A 17,417-nucleotide genomic window follows, 5' to 3' on the forward strand; every position below is an offset into this window, starting at 1 on the left:
CTCTATGTCAAATGCTTTCCATGCACAGGTGTTCTACACCTGGCTTGTACCATTTTGTGAGAGCAGGTTGTTGACTTTTCAGGAATGCTGTGAGCCAGCTGATGTCATATTGGTAGTTTGAAATCAGCCCTGGTGACAGTACCTGCACCATGGAAATCAGCAAATACAACAGACCAACGCGGGGCATGTTCAATTGATGCTTGCTTTAGGAATAAGTCAACCATGTCTCAGCACATAAGGAAAACAGAACTCTTTGCTGATGTGCATGCATGTTAAGTCACTTCAGTCATGTCCTACTCCTTGCTACCCTATGATGTGCCGACACTGCATTGCTAAACATAGGTCAGCAGGCAGGATAACCAGAGACCTGAGTCCTTGTTCTGACTCCACCTTGAATTGAACAGGCAAGTCATTTCTCCCTGGGTCTTAGCTTTCTCATCTGCAACAGATGGAGTTTGATCCAGTGTTCTTTGATGTCTTATTATCTTTAAAATTAGATTTACAGGTAACATAAAATCTATTATCTTTACTACTGTGTGGGCTCCTTTTCTTTTTTTTAAACCAAGCACTGTGTTTTCTGTGAATCATTTAGGCTCCTCTATTCTATCTGGCAAGTTCCTTCTTTACTTTTGAAATGTCACTCTATGGTCAGCTCCTCCAGAAAGCCTTCCTTGGTTTCCCAAAGTGGGCCACCCCTGCTCAGTGCTCCTATAGCCCCTTTTGGATTTATATCTCTTTTAGGACTCAGCATGACTATTATAATCTACAGGTGTCTCTCTCTCTATCTAGAACTGTAAGCTGCTAGAGGAACACTGATATTACTGACTTTGTGCCTTGAGTGATAATTTAGAGCTGATGTTTGTTTATTGAATATATAGATTACATGGTTACCTGGGTCCTATCTTCAGAACTTCAGATTTAATTAGTCTGGGATCCAGACTGAGCACTGATGCATTAAAGTGCGACCAAGGATGACAACCTCTGCTTTTGAAGGAATGTTATACATTTACACAGACACACACGTATGCACATGTAAACACATATGGCCCCAAACATCTATAGCCCCACTGAGTATTGCTTGTTTGTTACTTCGGAAGAGAATTGAGGATTAATTGCAATGCAGTTTTTATTCATCCTGCCTATCACCTTACAGGGCAGACCTGTCATCCATATTACAGTGGGTGCATTTGAGAAAACAAAACTCTATGTGTGAAATGAAACCCATTCCTCACCTGACTCCAGGGACAGTCCAAGCTCCTGTTTCATCCTACCCACTGACCACTCCATTTCTGTGTCCTTCACAGGCTCCTCCTTGTTTTCCTGAGCCCTACACTTAGCGCTTCTGATGCACCTGCCATCTTTAGACCTCTTCCATCTTGTAGCTATACTCCTTTCCACGGCCTCTCATCCAGCCCAGTGGCTTTAAATCCCATCTGAATGCTGACTACTCCCTTGTTTGGCATCCTCAGAGTTTTCCCATGCAAACCCCTTGTCCTACCTGCCTTTCCCACCTCATCTCCCATTGATTCCACTCCAGCCCCACTGGCATTCTTGCTCTTCCCCAATGATGCCAGGCTTATCCCTGCCTCTCAGACTGTCATCTTTTCTCTGTCTAGGACATTTGCCCCCAACCGATTGACTGCCAGGTGCTATTCTAGCTAACAATGGTGAACCACACAGAAAACACAGCCCTGAGGAGGCCTAGGGACAGAGGAAATGTGAATGGACAGGAGAGGAGGTCAAAGAGATAAGGGGGGTGGGGACAGATTTCCACACCTGCGACACGTATCTTGGGATTCCCTGATGGCTCAAATGGTAAAAGAGTCTGCCTGCAATGCAGGAGACCTGGGTTCGATCCCTGGGTCGGGAAGATCCCCTGGGGAAGGAAATGGCAACCCATTCCAGTATTCTTGCCTGAAAAATCCCAGGAGGTGTCTGGCAGGCTACAGTCCATGGGGTCGCAAAGAGTTAGACACAACTGAGAGACTTCACTTCCCTTCAAAACACGTCTCTGCTCAATGTTCCTTTCTCAGAGAGACCCTCCCTCATTCTCTATCCCTTCCTTATCATTGTCTGAAATTATATCATGTATGTTCTATGTTGACTGTCTCTGTCTATAGTAGGCAAGGTTTATTTAGATGGAGGGCTTTATCTTTCCCACTTTTATATCCCAGAGCCTAGAACTGTGCTAGCCCACGGTAGGCATGTAGTTAATGTCCATTTGAATGACTGAAAAAGCTGTATCCCTTTGGGAGCTAGAATAGTAAATATTTTATAAATATTTTATTGCAAGTAACCCAACCAAGACATGCCTATCTCAGGAGAGAAAACTCAATAACAAAATGTTAAACATATACCTAAAATCATCCTTTTCCTTCTACTCCTAATTGATTGCTAATCAAACAATTTACACTTAAATAATAATAGGAGGCTAAGTCCAAATGAGGAAGAAAACACTATAAAATAATATTATTAGAAATTTATAACAGGTCAGGTATATTTTCTTGATGATTTCTATACTTCTTTCCCTATACCTCTTATTTTTTTGTTCAGAGTAACAATATTCTGACTTCCCTGGTGGCTCAGTGGTAAAGAATCTGTCTGCCAATGCACAAAAAGCAGGTTGAATTCCAGGGTCAGGAAGATCCCCTGGAGGAGGAAATGGCAACCCACTCCAGTATTCTTTGCCTGGAGAATCCATAGACAGAGGAGCCTGACGGGCTACAGTCGATGGGGTCGCAAAAGAGTCAGACACGACTTAGGGACTAAACAACAATATTCTAGCGGGTCTCCCTGCCTTCAGCTGTTCCCCAACTAACTCAGGTTTCCTTTCCTGCTCTGCCTAGCTAAGTTCTAGTCTAAGTTCCATCTCATGGATCCCCACAGCTGTTGAACCAGCTTTTTCTTTCCTCCAGACATCAACTCACCTCATCCTCTGCATCTTTGCACTTAAGACTCCCATAGGAGGAATACGCTTCCTTTTTCTCTTTGCCTATCCAAATCCTCCCATCCTTAAAAATGGTCTTCAGTATCATCTCCTCCTTGAACCCCATCCCTCTACTCTAGTTCATAGTAAACTCCCTTTTTGTGAAATTCATATTCCATTCTTTGGAAATACTATACAATTTGAACACTCTTAATTCGCCAGCTGCTCTGTTGCCTTCTCCAATAGTTTCTAAATTTCCAAATAGGGACCATGTCTTCTATGTTATTGTACCTTCCACCTGGAAAAAAGTAGTAGATACAATGTAGGCGTTCAATAAATATTGAACCAATTAGATCATTTCTACTTTCATAAAGTTTTAATATAATTTGAATCCCTCTGCAGCATCATTAGGCAACTTTCCTGAATCCTTTTCAAGAAAATTTCGTTATAGCCAGCAACTCTGTCAAATATTTTATCTGATTTGTTTGGACAAAAGTCTATTCTAGCATGGTTCCAGCTGAGTTAAATTCATAAGGATGGAATCCTGAAATGAGCTGCCATGACCATTTCCCAGACTGTGCAGAAACTGCTTACATAAAACACAGCATTAGATCAACACATCCCCTTTCAATGCCTATGACCCAGCCCACTCTTGCCACTCCAGTAGAAAGACCTATAAACCTTAGAATGATTATAAAGTGGATAGGCTGGGAACCAGAGCAAAAGTGAACCAGGAACCACTCTCCCTTGGAATAATTTTCTTACCCACCTGTGTAAATGAACCTCCCTGGAGCTCCTTTGCAGAACTGTTTGGATTTGTAAGACAATGTCACTTCTACAACCCCAGGGATGTGCCGAGGAGGAGTCTGCACTCTGATGGCATGAGGAGTTATTAGCTGAGGAATGAATAGGCAGGGAAATAAAGTATTTAGTATACATTACCACGGATATACTGAACACAGAAGCCTCGTGCACTGCTGTCTCCCAGGGCAACCTGGTGCACTCACGGCACCCCTTGTGCCATGAACACCCTGTGCCTGTGTCTCAAGTGCTTCTGCCTCCTACCCTGGAATTACCTTTCAATCCAACCTGTCTATCCTTCCCTTCCTATTAGCCCAGCTCAAGTACCCGCCCCCAACCTCCTGTGTCCACCTAACCCCCATCCGTGTAGTCATTCCCTCCCCCAATTCCTACACTGCCATGACCTCACAGATGGATTTGGCAATTTCCATATCCAACTTAGCACTGTTATATATCTTTTTGTAACTTGTCTTGTTTTTTTCTCATCACAGTAGAAAAATTGGAAACTAGAGAAAAATAAAAAAATGTTACCATTGCATAACCCAGAGATAGCCATTATTCATCTTTGGCACATTTCCAGTACTTATCTAAGGATGTGTTATATAATCACATTTTACATCCATAGATACTGTTGTCCTGATTTTTTTCATTTAGCATTATATTGTAAGCATGTTCCCTTTTCCTGTGTAATTAGAAATCTTTCAAATATAATTTTAAAGTAAATGATGATACTTTATTTAACCATTCTCCTAGTACCCAATGTCTAGCCAATTTCTAATTTTTCACAATTATAAACAATACTTATTACAGTGAATATTTCTTTTTAAGGGATCCATGCCTGCAGGAAATTGTGGCTTACATGTCTTTTAATCCCAGTACCCCACTTATAATAGGTACTCAGTAGTGTGTGTGTGTGTGTGTGTGTGTGTGTGTGTGTGTGTGTTCATGTTGCTGACATTGCAGAATTACTAATTTCCCCAAATCAAAACAAAGGAAATCAGGGAAGTGAGTTGCCTTTGCCTACCTCACTCCATACAAGCATGGTCCCAAACACCACTTGGAGGCCATCAAAGAAGTTGTCCCCAATAATGATGACCATGGCTCCTCCAGTGGTCCAGCCTTCACTTGGGCTAATGGCTTTGATGCATGGAGTTGCTAAAAAGATAGGAAAGAAAAAGTCAAGTCTGTCTTTTGGTGGTTGAAGTTTGGAGTTCGGGGACTGACTGCTCTTGAAAGCTCTTGGTTATCTAAGAAGTTCAAGTTGAGCTTTGCTGACTTGCCCTCATTCCTTAATTGGTTGTTGGTTTTCACCAGGTCATTAAAGCCTAATGAGTTGACCACTATATATGAAAACACTTAGCTAATTGTGCAAAGGGTGTTTTTAAAACTCTGTTGTTTTTCCCCATATTTTATAAGTTGATCACACTGGAAATGTGTAAATCCCTTTTCTCTCCCCACCTCCTCTGCCTCAAGATGTTAAGATTTACAAGGTCTGTTAATGTGCTAGAGAAAGAAGGAAAAAGTAAAATCTACCATAGTTGAAGACTCTTTTTTTTCTCTGGCGCTATCAAGAGACAATTTCTAATCACTTTCCTAACTTTGTAGGAAGGATTTTCCCTCCCTTCTTCCATATGTTCGAGGCCTCTGGACTTTACATCCCAACAGGAACCCAATATGGTTTTCAGGCCATAACTAAAGTCAATCCATCACTCCATTTCCAGAGCTGACAGGGTCAGAGGTGGAGGAGAACTTTGGCAGGACTCCAAAAACATGAGCCCCCTTTGAACAGCCAGTCAATCACATCCAATCAGTCAAAAGAAACTGGATGGGTTCCTAGTTCTGAACCCTGGGATTTTCTTCTCCCCTTTCAGTGCCCGCTGCGGGAGAATTAACACCACTCCAAATTCTTTACTGATTCAATCATTTTCTTTCAGTTCATTAATTCCTATTTGAAATGATACAAGACACATTTTAAGGGCTGAGTTGGGGTGGGGGCTGGTGGGCAGTATACACCAAGACAATACACAAAAATAGGAGCCTCACTTAGCCATTCATTCTGTATTACAAGAGCTTCTTACACCAATGAGTTGGGGAGCGTACACAAAAAAGAACTTGGATGGGATTTGCTTAGGTTTGTCAGTTATCTTCCTTGATATACTTTAATTTTTCGGACAACTTGAAGTTTAACTGTTACCGGTATTCCTAATGACTTTAATGCACTTGGAAAAATTACCCAGAGCAGACCATGATTTTTTCTTGTCCAAGCAAACAAAAATCAATTAGTGTCAGTTTCATTCTGCACATTGTTTTGTTTTGCCCACAATCTGTTTAAGCGCACATCTGACACTTATTCATACATGTCTGGCATGGTAATGTTCCTGTTTAACTAAGATGTCATAGCACTACATTTGCCTGAAATGCCCATCTAGCAAAAAAATAAAGAGAGAGAGAGAAAGAAAAACTGACAGAACTGAATGAGAGAGCCAGAGAGTGGCAAGGGCCTGAATACTGGCTGGGAGATGTGTGGGGGTCATAACAGAGCAGGAAGAAGTCAATGTTTACAGCTTCATTTTAAATTTTAAAATCCACTCAGTCTTGCGGACATTCTCCACTCCTACTCAGAGACATCAATTTCACATTCAAACCAGGAAAACTTTGTGAAGAGCGTCATTTGTCTGCCAGGCTCAGTCCCTCCGGAAAGCACAGCCCTACCTTCCGATGGGTCCAGCCTTCTGGCTCTCCGTCCATGCTTCGAATTGTTGTGAACAAACATGTTGTCAGAAACAGCCAGCACATGTCCATCCACATTCACTGTTGTTGACAATACGACCTGCAGATTTCAAGGAAAAAGGATGGGGGGGGAAGGGGTTGAGTTAATTTCTCAGTAAGTCATAAAAGTCACAAAACTGTTTCGTCAGGCTTCCATGTGGCTAATGAGAGATGGACCAGAATTTAGGGACAAGCCCTGCTCTTGGCATCTGAATGGGTTCTCCTCCTCCTGTAACAATGGCAAAGCATTATGGAAAAAGAGGCCACCCTTCACCCATGTGTTGTCACCTATTTGTGCTCAAACTATGCCCAGGGGAGGAAGTGGGGAAGTTGGCAATCTGCCCATAGCTTCTAGAAACTTCATCCCAATCAAAGGACTTGGACCATCATTCCCAGGTGACCCTTGGGCTGCAGTCACAACAAGGAGCTGATTGTGTCTGATTGGGAAGCTAAGATGGAAACACCAGCTGGGAGGTCATCTCTCAGTAGTGGGTTCTTGAACATCTGACATGTGCTCAAGTAGTGCTGGGCAGTACTCATCATGCATGTACTGCCTGATGAGCTATATCTGGTTTCTCCCATACCAGACAGCAGCAACTAAGATGCTCAGACTTTGGGTGAGAAAGTAAAGTTGCAGAATTCAGTGTTGAAAATGTAGGACATTTAGTATCTAACCAGATGAAAGGGAAGAGATGGGTGTGGCATAGTGGAAGGGTGTGGATTTGCAGTCAAAGAGAACTGAATCCAAATCCCATGCCTGCTCCTTCCAATTGAGAACCTCTGATGGATTACTTGGGCTTCCCTGGTGGCTCAGACAGTAAAGAATCTGTCTGCAATGTGTGAGACCTGGGTTCAATCCCTGGGTTGGGAAGATCCCCTGGAGAAGGGCATGGCAACCCACTCTAGTATCCTGGCCTGGAGAATTCCATGGACTATATAGATGGATTATTTAACCTTTTTGGATCTCCACTTCCCAGTCTGTAAAACATATACAACATTGCCTATCTTGAGGGCTGAATGAGATAAAAGAAGAATAAAATGAGAAAATACATGTGAAACATTCATGGAGGAGTTCCTATCCTTGTGGCCTTACTCCAGCCTTGTTTGACCAGTCAACAGGACACAGAACTTTACTCATGGAGCCTCTCCAATAGTCTAAGCTCTGGGGCAAGAGAAGGTTCCAGGAGGGGGAATTAACCCCCACAAGGCATGGTCCCTACCCTCAGAGCTTACTTTCATGCTGGAGGAGCATGACGAACAAGTAAAACAAGCAGCACATAGAATGAGGTCGGTCTGAGTTCTCTGTGTGTGCTGCAGATCAGGGTGCAAGGGAAATTCAAAGAGGTGGTGATCAGTCAAGGCTGGAGCAGTGGGAAAACACAGCAGAAATGCATGGACTTGGGCATATCCACCACCTACTTACTGACCCAGGAAGGTGAGTCACTTGTTAGTTACATGTGGCAATTCTTTGTGTTTGAGAAAGGAACTTCTTATATACATACTCAAGTATATATATATATATATATATATACCTGAGGAAAGAGATTAAATAGATATGTCCACTCCCAAATTAAACTCGCTGATACTCTACTTGGAATTTTTTGCCCACCTTTGAAGAGTTTGCCTGCAATGCAGGAGACGCAGGAGACCCAGGTTCAACCCCTGGGTCGGGAAGATCCCCTGGAGAAGGGCTTGGCAACCCACTCCAATATTCTTGCCTGGAGAATCCCATGGACAGAGGAGCCTGGTGGGCTACAGTTCACATGGTCACAAAGAGTTGGACACGACTGAAGCAACTTAGCACACACTTCCTTACTTATTAAATAGAGAGGGGACAAACCTGGACCTTGCCTTACCTCTTAAGAGGTAATATTTTATATTAATACAAAACAAGATTCACTCAATGGCATGTCACATCTCTTTACCATGAATTATTTGAAACGAACAAAATAAACATAATGAGTCTTTTTTTAAGTGAAATTTACATGCAATTACTGTACAATTTTGATAAATGGATATACCCAGGTAATCCACACCATATCACAATATAAAACATTTCTGTCTCCCCAGAAAGTTATTTGGGCCTCCTTTCAGTCCGTCCTACCCAATACACTTTTCCAAGCAATACTCTCCTGATTTTTTTTTAACCTCAAATAGGATTTCAGATGGCATCTTTTTTTTTTTCAATTGAGGTATAGTTGCTTACAATACTGTGTTAGTTTCTGATGTACAATGAAGTAAAAATTTTTTATATATATTGTAATATAATAAGGATTTGGAAGAACCCTTAAAACTATGAGCCCACAAAGTATGTCACCTAGCCTGGTGCCACGAGCATGACAGTGGCATTCAGAAGTTTTTACATGGACACAGTGGGCTGCATTTATTAACTTAGACGCAGTGGTCACTGTCTGCTATATATCGGGTATCATTACATCAGGCCTTGGAGACTGTAAGACCACAGAACAATGTGTTCCTAGTCGACGAGTGTGTCTCCCACACTTAGCTTCTCCACTAGTGAATTCACTACCTGTTTCATGGCCCTGCTCACTGTGAAATCAGAACTTAAAGGAGCCTCCATAGTCATTCAGAAAATTACTATCAGTGTAATTGCTCACAATTCAGGGATGCAGCCGTCTACCTCCAAATCTGTTTTCAATTGTGTCCTTGTTAACATATTAAGAGTCTGGGGAAAGGCCTTCCAGAAAGTTCCTATCATGCAGTGGCCACCATAAGGCAGAGACCTGCATCACTTTCTGCCAGGACATAAGGCACATACTCTTACAGGGCCTTTCAGCAGAGCAGAGGGTGGCGTCGCAGTCAAAGGGAGGGAGGAGCCGAGGGTCTCCTGGTTCCCAGAGTTAAGATGAGCATGAAGGCTGAAAGCAACCACCTCTGTCTCTGTTTACCCTCTGAAAATAATAGGAGAAGATGGAGGGGAAAAATGAGGAATCGGATCAATTTTATAAATTGTGTGTGTGAATGGACATTGCTCTCATCTGTTGGGGGAGAAAAAAAAAACAGAGGGAACTTCAGGCTTTCACTGCTAATGAGCTGTGCTGGGCACAAGGAGGGGAACGCCCGCCCAGGTGAGGATTATGTGGACATGAAGAGCATTCTCCCCAAGACCGCTTTAATTCATTCCACAGGCTCCTTGTTATACTGTACGTTCATGCTCCTTGTGCATTCCTGCCACAAAATATGGGGCTTTTTTGAGCCAGCTGATTTCATCATTGTCCATTTGGGTGGAGTGAGACTCAGTTCCAAAGAGAACATTTCCCGAATGACATACCCTGATGGTTCAGATGCACTTCATTATTTTCTATTAACAATGGAAATAAATTTTAATCTCTTGCTGGCTAGCGCTGGCCTCTCCTGACAGCAAGGGAATTAACCTGAATTATTTCAGTGTCTGCAAAATTTATTACAAGATTTTAAATTATGTCCAAATGTATGTGCGTGTGGCTGTATATATATCGATATGAGGCGAGTCCCCGTTTTTAATATTCTAAATATCTTAAGACAGTGAGGTATCTAGGAAGGGCTGCCAATTTAACTGAATTTGCAAAATGTAAAGGATTTGATACACAAACTCCATCATGTGAAACCAGACATATTTGGTTGTTGTTCTTTTTTTTTCTTTTAAGGAATGGTTGTTGTTCTTGTACGTGGAGACACACACAAATACTGACTTTTCCATGCATTCCTTCTCCTTCTGAAAGAACGAAATACATGAGGGAGGCAAAGATACATTTGGTACACTCAAAGCTTCCAATTTAACTTCCTTCACTGTTTTCTGATGAACGATGACAACACCGATATTATTCTATTCAGAGAAGTTAAAGTTTCTGAATGTTTGAAGACTGAAGGAAGTGGACTGTGCATTCCAGCATCGTCTCCCTCCCAGGCCTTCCCCTTCCACAAGCCAACTTCTTTCCCCCAGTGAGTATTTCCTGGGTCATGAAGGCTGACCTTTCCCATCTGGAATCAATCAGTCAACCCCTGACAACTTCCTGAAACACCTCACTCCATTTCCTGTTCTCTCCCCCTTCTCCCTTTCCCCCTGGTTTGCTTCACTCTTCAAAACTGCAGGCCACAGCAGCTTAATGTTAGAGGGTCAGACACAGTTAGACTCCAAAACACTACACAAGGACACCTTTGACCTTCAAAAATCTTTACATCTTAGCCAAACAAATCAAGGTCAACATTTTTTACCATTACCTTGTTAACTATTTGTAGGCATCTTTGCCAACGATCTTCTGATCCTAGAATCATCCATACCACTTGTTCTTCTAAGATCATAAACTGATCTGTCTTAGAAGTAGCAAGTGGAGTATTGACAAAGCGTGCCATTAGGAGGTACCTGAAACTAGAAAATCCCGAGTATTTTAACAAACACATGGATAGAATTCCTTCCAAAAGGTCTTCTCGGTCTCATCAATGTCTCCTATCACCTAAACCTTATACCTGGTTTTTCTAAAGCTCTCAGACTCTCTTGGCATTGCTGTTTCACTGGCACGGTCCAAAAGGATGACAATTAGGAATACAGATGTCCATAATTTGTATGGGATGGACCTCCGGCTTTTGCTGTTGACACCAGTGACAGCTTTCATTTGTTTCTCAGAGTCAGTGTATCTGTATTTCAACTCAAAGCTCCAGTAGGAAGGCCTGCAGATCTGAAAACTAAGCATTGTAGGTGCTGGCTGTCCTCCACTGGCACGCTTCAACTCAACACATAAACAATAACTAATGATGTTCATGCAAACGGGTTTCCTGGGTGGCTCGGTGGTAAAGAACCTGCCTGCCAATGCAGGAGACTTGGATTCAATCCCTGGATTGGGAAGATCCCCTGGAGAAGAAAACGGCAACTCACTCCAGTATTCTTGCCTGGGAAATCCCATGGACAGAGGGGCCGGTTGGCCTACGGTCCATGAGGTTGCAAAAGTGTCAGACACGACTTAGCGACTAAATAGCAACATTCACACAAATATCATTTAAGACTCGGTTGCTTTCAGTCAAGGTGCCGAGAAGGAGAAATAGGGATCAACAGAAATCACTTTCATTTTTTTACAGCGAGAGTAACTTTCCACATTTTGCCATTCCTCATTTCTGCTTAGCGCCATCTCTCATTTTTAGTGAGACCAGATCAATAAATAGGAACCAACTGGAGCAGCTGGCACAGTGACAGTACAGATTCCATTTTGAATCATCCAATTAAATGGGAGTTTTAGCTGAATATACAGAAATGGAAACATCAGTAAAACGTTTGTGTCTCCCCTTAAAAAAAAAAAAGGTAATGTAAGAACAAAAGCTATAACTGTGTTAGCAGACCACTCAAAGTTCTCAAGAAAATGGATGGCTTTCTCACATTATATTTTTCTTCTCATCACCCAAGAGCAGTCCTGTGACCCCTACTCTAATAATTTATGCAAAGGAGCTGAGTTGTAAAGAGCTCCTTCCTGCCTAAAACAGGCCATGGTGGGAGTTACCCTTTTGGTGGGCCCATCTGTTAATCTGCCTGTACAACCAGTTTTCCAATAGAGGAGCTGTTCCTTTGGTATCAGAAATGATATCACGTAACAGCAGGATTTTTACCACCCTGATTTGCTCCCACCCTTGGGTTATTCTGGGCACTCCCAGGCGGTGCAGAACCTGCCTGGCAATGCAGGAGACTCAAAAGACTCAGTTTGATCCCTGGGTAAGGAAGATCCCCTGGAGGAGGAAATGGCAACCCACTCCAGTATTCCTGCCTGAAAAAAATCCCATGGACAGAGTGGCGGGCTGCAGTCCATGGGGTCACAAAGAGAGTTATTTTTACACCTCACTCTGAAATGTCTATGGATTTTTGGAACATCACACTGAAAAAAAAAAAAAAAATCTATGCTTCTCAAAACTCTGTAACTGTATGATTGAGTTGAGTCAGAGATCAGCTTGAATCCTATTCCCAGCCAAGCTTTCTCAGCTCATACCCAGGTGTTCCTACAAAGACCCTAAGTCTCACACAAGAGGGTAAAAGAAAAAGAGAAGTCAAAATGAAAAATGTGTGGAATGATTAACTGGTCTGCTCTTTGAAACAGACGAGAAACCCAGTGTCTATCTCTGTAAGTCGCTGGAGAATCATCACGTTGGCTGGAAACCTCCCTGAATGGATCCGAGCTCTGGCTTTGAAAATACACCCGATTCTACCATTAGTCAGATACATTTCCCCTCCATTTCAACAAGGGTATGGACAGAGGAGCCTGGTGGGCTACAGTTCATGGGGTCTCAGAGAGTCAGACATGACTTAGCAACGAACAATAATAACAACATGCAGCTTCTAGCTGAAGGTGGGGGCCTATGGTAGTTTAAGTAAAGTTACAGTATGTAGCATTGATAGCCCACTCGAAGTGGAAGGCTCTGATACCTACTTATAAACATGCACCCACCAAGCTAAATAAAATGGCCTCAAAAATTCCTGTTATTTTGCCAAGCATGGAAAAAAATTCTTTATGACATTTTACATCTGGAAATGGAATTAAATTCATGATGTGCTTTTCCCTTATAACTGTTCAGTTGCTCTATATGTTATTTCAGCTTTCCCAAAGCATAACTATTATGTGGGATTTTATTTTCCACCTGTGGAAGGAGGAAAGAGACACAGAGACCATTAAAGGGACAGAGAAAATCAAGACAGGCTTCTGGCTGTGGTGGGCGATCAGATTTGGGAGTCCACACTGTGAGAAGAAATACTCCATTGATGTTTTTATACCCTGGCGAATTCTCACATTCGACCAGGGGAATCTGATGAAACAATTTTGTCTAAGCCTCCATAATTCAACCCAGGCAAAGAACAAACAAATTGGCTACTGCAAGTTGTTTCCCTCTACCTTTTATTCTTGGCACACATCATATTTTCAAGCCAGATTTAAAGCCCGGATTCTTCTTTGTTACTAGACTCCAGAGTCTCCAAAATTACCTTTAAACACCTACATACCCCGTAAGTATGGATTCTGTCATCTTTTTTTTTAAAGGAATTCCCAGAATTCTTAGCAATTGCTGTTGTTTCATATTCCCCGAGGCTACATTTTCTGTTCAGTTGAGTATCAAGTAGCAATCGAGAGAATGCCAAGTTGATTGCTGTTGAGACAGATGTGGGGCGTTCTGGAGTTGCTCACAGCCAGGGAGGGGGGCCATGGCATTCATGACCTAAGTACTGAGAAGATACGTTCTGAAGTCACCAGACAGCTCTGTGTTTCAGTGAGTCAGAGGCATTTTGTGACCTTCCAGGCACTGTGCCACATGCAATGCAGGCCTACAGAACACTGTCACTGCCTCACAGTGCTTACTATGCAACTGATCCATGTGAGTCAGTCGCTCAGTCATGTCCAGCTCTTTGTGACCCCATGGAGCCTGCCAGGCTCCACTCTCCATGGAATTCTCCAGGCAAGAATACTGGAGTGGGTAGCCATTCCCTTCCCAGGAGATCTTCCCGACCCAGGGGTTGAACCCAGATCTCCTGCATTGTAGGTGGATTCTTTACCATCTCGGCCACCAGGGAAGCATGCAATCAATAAAGCAGAACAAATGCCACACTGGGACTTCCCCATGGTCCAGTGGCTGAGACTCCAAGTTCCCAAAGCAAGGAGCCTGGGTTCGATCCTTGGTTGGGAAACAAAGATCCCACAGGCTGCACTTAAGACTCAGCCTAGCCAAATAAATAAATATTTAAAAAAAAAAAAAAAAAAAAAGAGCAAACACTACACATAATCAGGAAGTATTACTATATGGTAATACATAATTGAGGACTGAATTATGTGGCCACTGCATCCTCTAGGAGTCCAAAGGTAAGAAAATTAACCAGCACTGAGGGCAGTAACCAACATTTTCATCAAGGAAATGAGAGCTGAGATGGGCCTTGAAGGGTTGCAAAACTTGTTATGCCATTCAAGGTTGCTGAAAAGATTATTCTGGCAAAAAAAATTTCTAATTGGCGTTAAGTGGGGCAATATGCCAAAGAACATTTCTGCTGGCATATTTTGGCAAATTTGGCTTAGGATGGACACCTTTTAGAGCTTGCGTGTAAAAAAAAAAAAAAAAAACCCAGTTGAATATGTACAGACATCAAGTGGCAGCTTTTTAAACATTTTTTATTTCTTTTTTTTTCGACATCTACACACTGCTTTATTTATTTACTTTAGGCTGTGCTGAGTCTTCATTGCTGCACTCGAGCTTTCTCTAGTTGTGGAAATCAGGGGCGACTTTCTAGCTGTGGTGCTTGGGCTTCTCTTGGTGAAGCACAGGATCTTGGCAGGTGGGCTTCAGAAGTTGCAGCACGAAGGCTCAATAGTTGCGGCTCGTGGGCTCTAGGATGTGCAGACTCAGTAGTGGTAACACACAGGCTTAGTTGCTCTGCAGCATGTGGGATCTTTCCAGAACAGGGATCAAACCCGTGTCCCTGCTTTGGCAATAGATTCTTATCCACTACACCACCAAGGAAGTCCTCAACCTGCCTTTTAGGTCATCAGGAAGCCCAAAGGTCGTTAACCTGCTTTACAACCAAATTTCCCTTCATCCCAAAGGCCAGAGATATTGATACTTGCAACATCCACCTCACCTCATTGTATTCCATCGAGGTCATTGCTTTTCCCATCGGAAAGGTATACCAAGTGGGATGGTTGTGGTTAAGGGCAGTGTTTTACTGGCAAACATTTTGAGAGCCACAGAGGAGCCTTAACACATTCGATGCAGTTCTTGATTTGGCTGGGCCAGTCTTTTTCCCCAAATGCTGTCCTCAGGGACCTTGTGAATCACCTGGTATCCATCAAAATCCAGGAACACGTAGGCTCCATGAGAAGCTTAAGAATCTATGCACTCTTACTGCAAAACTAAGAAAACTTTCCTTTCCAGGAAGTTCTGCATCTGATGGTCCTGGAATATGTTCAAGGGTTGGTTTTAGTGCCCAGATTTGAGTCTCTTAAAATGTTGGGAAGATCCCCCAGAGGAGGAAATGGCAACCCACTCCAGTATTCTTGCCTGCGAAATCCCATGGACAGAGGAGCCTGGCAGGCTACAGCCCATAGGGTCGTAGAGTCAGACACGACAGAGCAACTAAGCACCGCACAGCTCAAGTCTGACATGGAATTTCCCAAGAGTTATAGAGGCAACAACCTGCTTTTATTTCTCTCCATTTTCTCCCACAAATAATTCAAAACCCATTTCTTATGTGAACTGGTCAAAATTCTTAAACCCTAATTCCTGTCCCCATTTGAGATATCAAAAGCAGGGGATGAGGGGTGGACAGATTCATCCCACAGACAAAAGCTTGAAGTAACCCACAGCAAGCTTTCCCTAAGCTTAAAACATTAGGCTGAGCAAAAGATCCCTGAACCCTCAGAGGTGGTGGTGGTTTTTCTTTTTTTTCCCTGACTCCTAATAGATAATTATTCTTTCTTAACTTGGACTCTCTGGTTTGTTCTCCCACCAGATAATGGACTCACCTGTTGATCAGAGAGGCCGTAAGTCAAGTGGTTTTCATTACGTGCTTGAAAAGTGTGGCTCAGTAGCCCCGCAGCCTTCCCATGGTGGGTGAGATCACAGAGCAGCTGGGGTGGCTCCTGCTCTCAGAGATTTTGAACTGAAGAAACCTGCAGGCAGCTGGCGCTGTATTAAATTTTTAGCATTTGGAGTTAATTTAAACTCTCGTTTCCCTCTTCCACGGTGTGAGAGAAACATTCACCATTTTTTTACTTAAGGAAAATAGATGGTGGTGCCATGAAAAGGTTTTATATAAGAACTGGGGTTTAGGAAATCATACGGGTTTGTTGGATGGAGCCTGGCCCTGTTCCAAGACATGAGCAGCCCTGCCCTTTGCTCTCATGTCGATCAGTCAAATAGACGAATGACCGCTGCCCAGCTGTGCAGACTAAGGGTCTCTGCCATCTATCCATGCGAACTGCCCCATTGTTTCTATGTGGTGGGTGCATCCAGCATGTTGCACTCATAGGCTCTAGGCTTCCCAGATTATCCAGCGATTCCAATGATGTCAGTCCGCCCTCACACGCCTCACTTCCATTCTCCATGCTGATAGAGAAGATTGTAGTGTCTTCTGACCACCGTGCATTCCTGCTCTCTTTCTCAGAGGTCTACCAGACCTGCTCAGCATGTCCTGACAAAGCACCAACCCTTCCCCAGCTCCTCCAGGAACCCTCCAATGAGGGTCCTTCCAACAGGCCCAGGGTTGTGTACAGATTCCCATAACCAGACAGACATCAATTCAGTCAATTTGGGTCCAGACATGACTTCTTGCCTTTTTTTTTTTTTTAATAACTTTATTTATTTTTTACTTTGCTGGGTCTTTGTTGCTATGCAGGCTTTTCTCTGCTTGTGGTGAGCGGGGTTTTGCTATTCGGACTTCTCACTGCCATGGCTTCTCTTGTTGTGGAGTATGGGAGTATGGGCTCTGGGGCAAGTGGACTTCAGTAGTTGTGGTTCCCAAGCTCCAGAGCACAGGCTCAGCAGATGTGGTGCACAGGCTTAGTTGCTCCGCAGCATGTGGGATCTTTCTGGCTGAGGGATCAAACCCCCATCTCCTGAGTTGGCAGGCAGATTCTTTACCACTGAGCCATCAGGGAAGCCCATGACTTTTCTTTCACCTGAAATGTATGCCCCCATCCACAACTTTTGACCTCTTATCTCTTGAAGCAAGGGATGGCAAGACCTGTATATGTATCTCTTTTCTCTCACTGGTATAGCTATATAAGAAAATGATTGCTTTGGTGGGCCTCTTGTATTATTAAAAAGGGAATAACGTAGGGGTAGGGGCTTCCCTGGTGGCTCAGATGGTAAAGAATCCGCCTGTAGTGTGGGAGACCTGGGTTTGATCCCTGGGTTGGGAAGATCCCCTGGAGAAGAAAATGGCAACCAACTCCAGTATTCTTGCCTG

The 17,417-nt window shown here is 43.2% G+C and overlaps 1 protein-coding gene across 1 annotated transcript in view; it reads right to left on the reverse strand.

The window, feature by feature from the left end:
* The window catches only part of EBF2 (EBF transcription factor 2), a 219,743-nt gene that overhangs the window by 40,679 nt on the left and 161,647 nt on the right, over positions 1-17,417 (reverse strand). Inside the window, 3 exon segments of the mRNA NM_001077939.1 lie at positions 3,696-3,822; positions 4,752-4,882; positions 6,440-6,557. Coding sequence (NP_001071407.1) covers positions 3,696-3,822; positions 4,752-4,882; positions 6,440-6,557 — 376 coding nt within the window.

Source organism: Bos taurus, chromosome 8, assembly GCF_002263795.3.
Source record: "Bos taurus isolate L1 Dominette 01449 registration number 42190680 breed Hereford chromosome 8, ARS-UCD2.0, whole genome shotgun sequence".
Classification (NCBI taxonomy): domain Eukaryota; kingdom Metazoa; phylum Chordata; class Mammalia; order Artiodactyla; family Bovidae; genus Bos; species Bos taurus.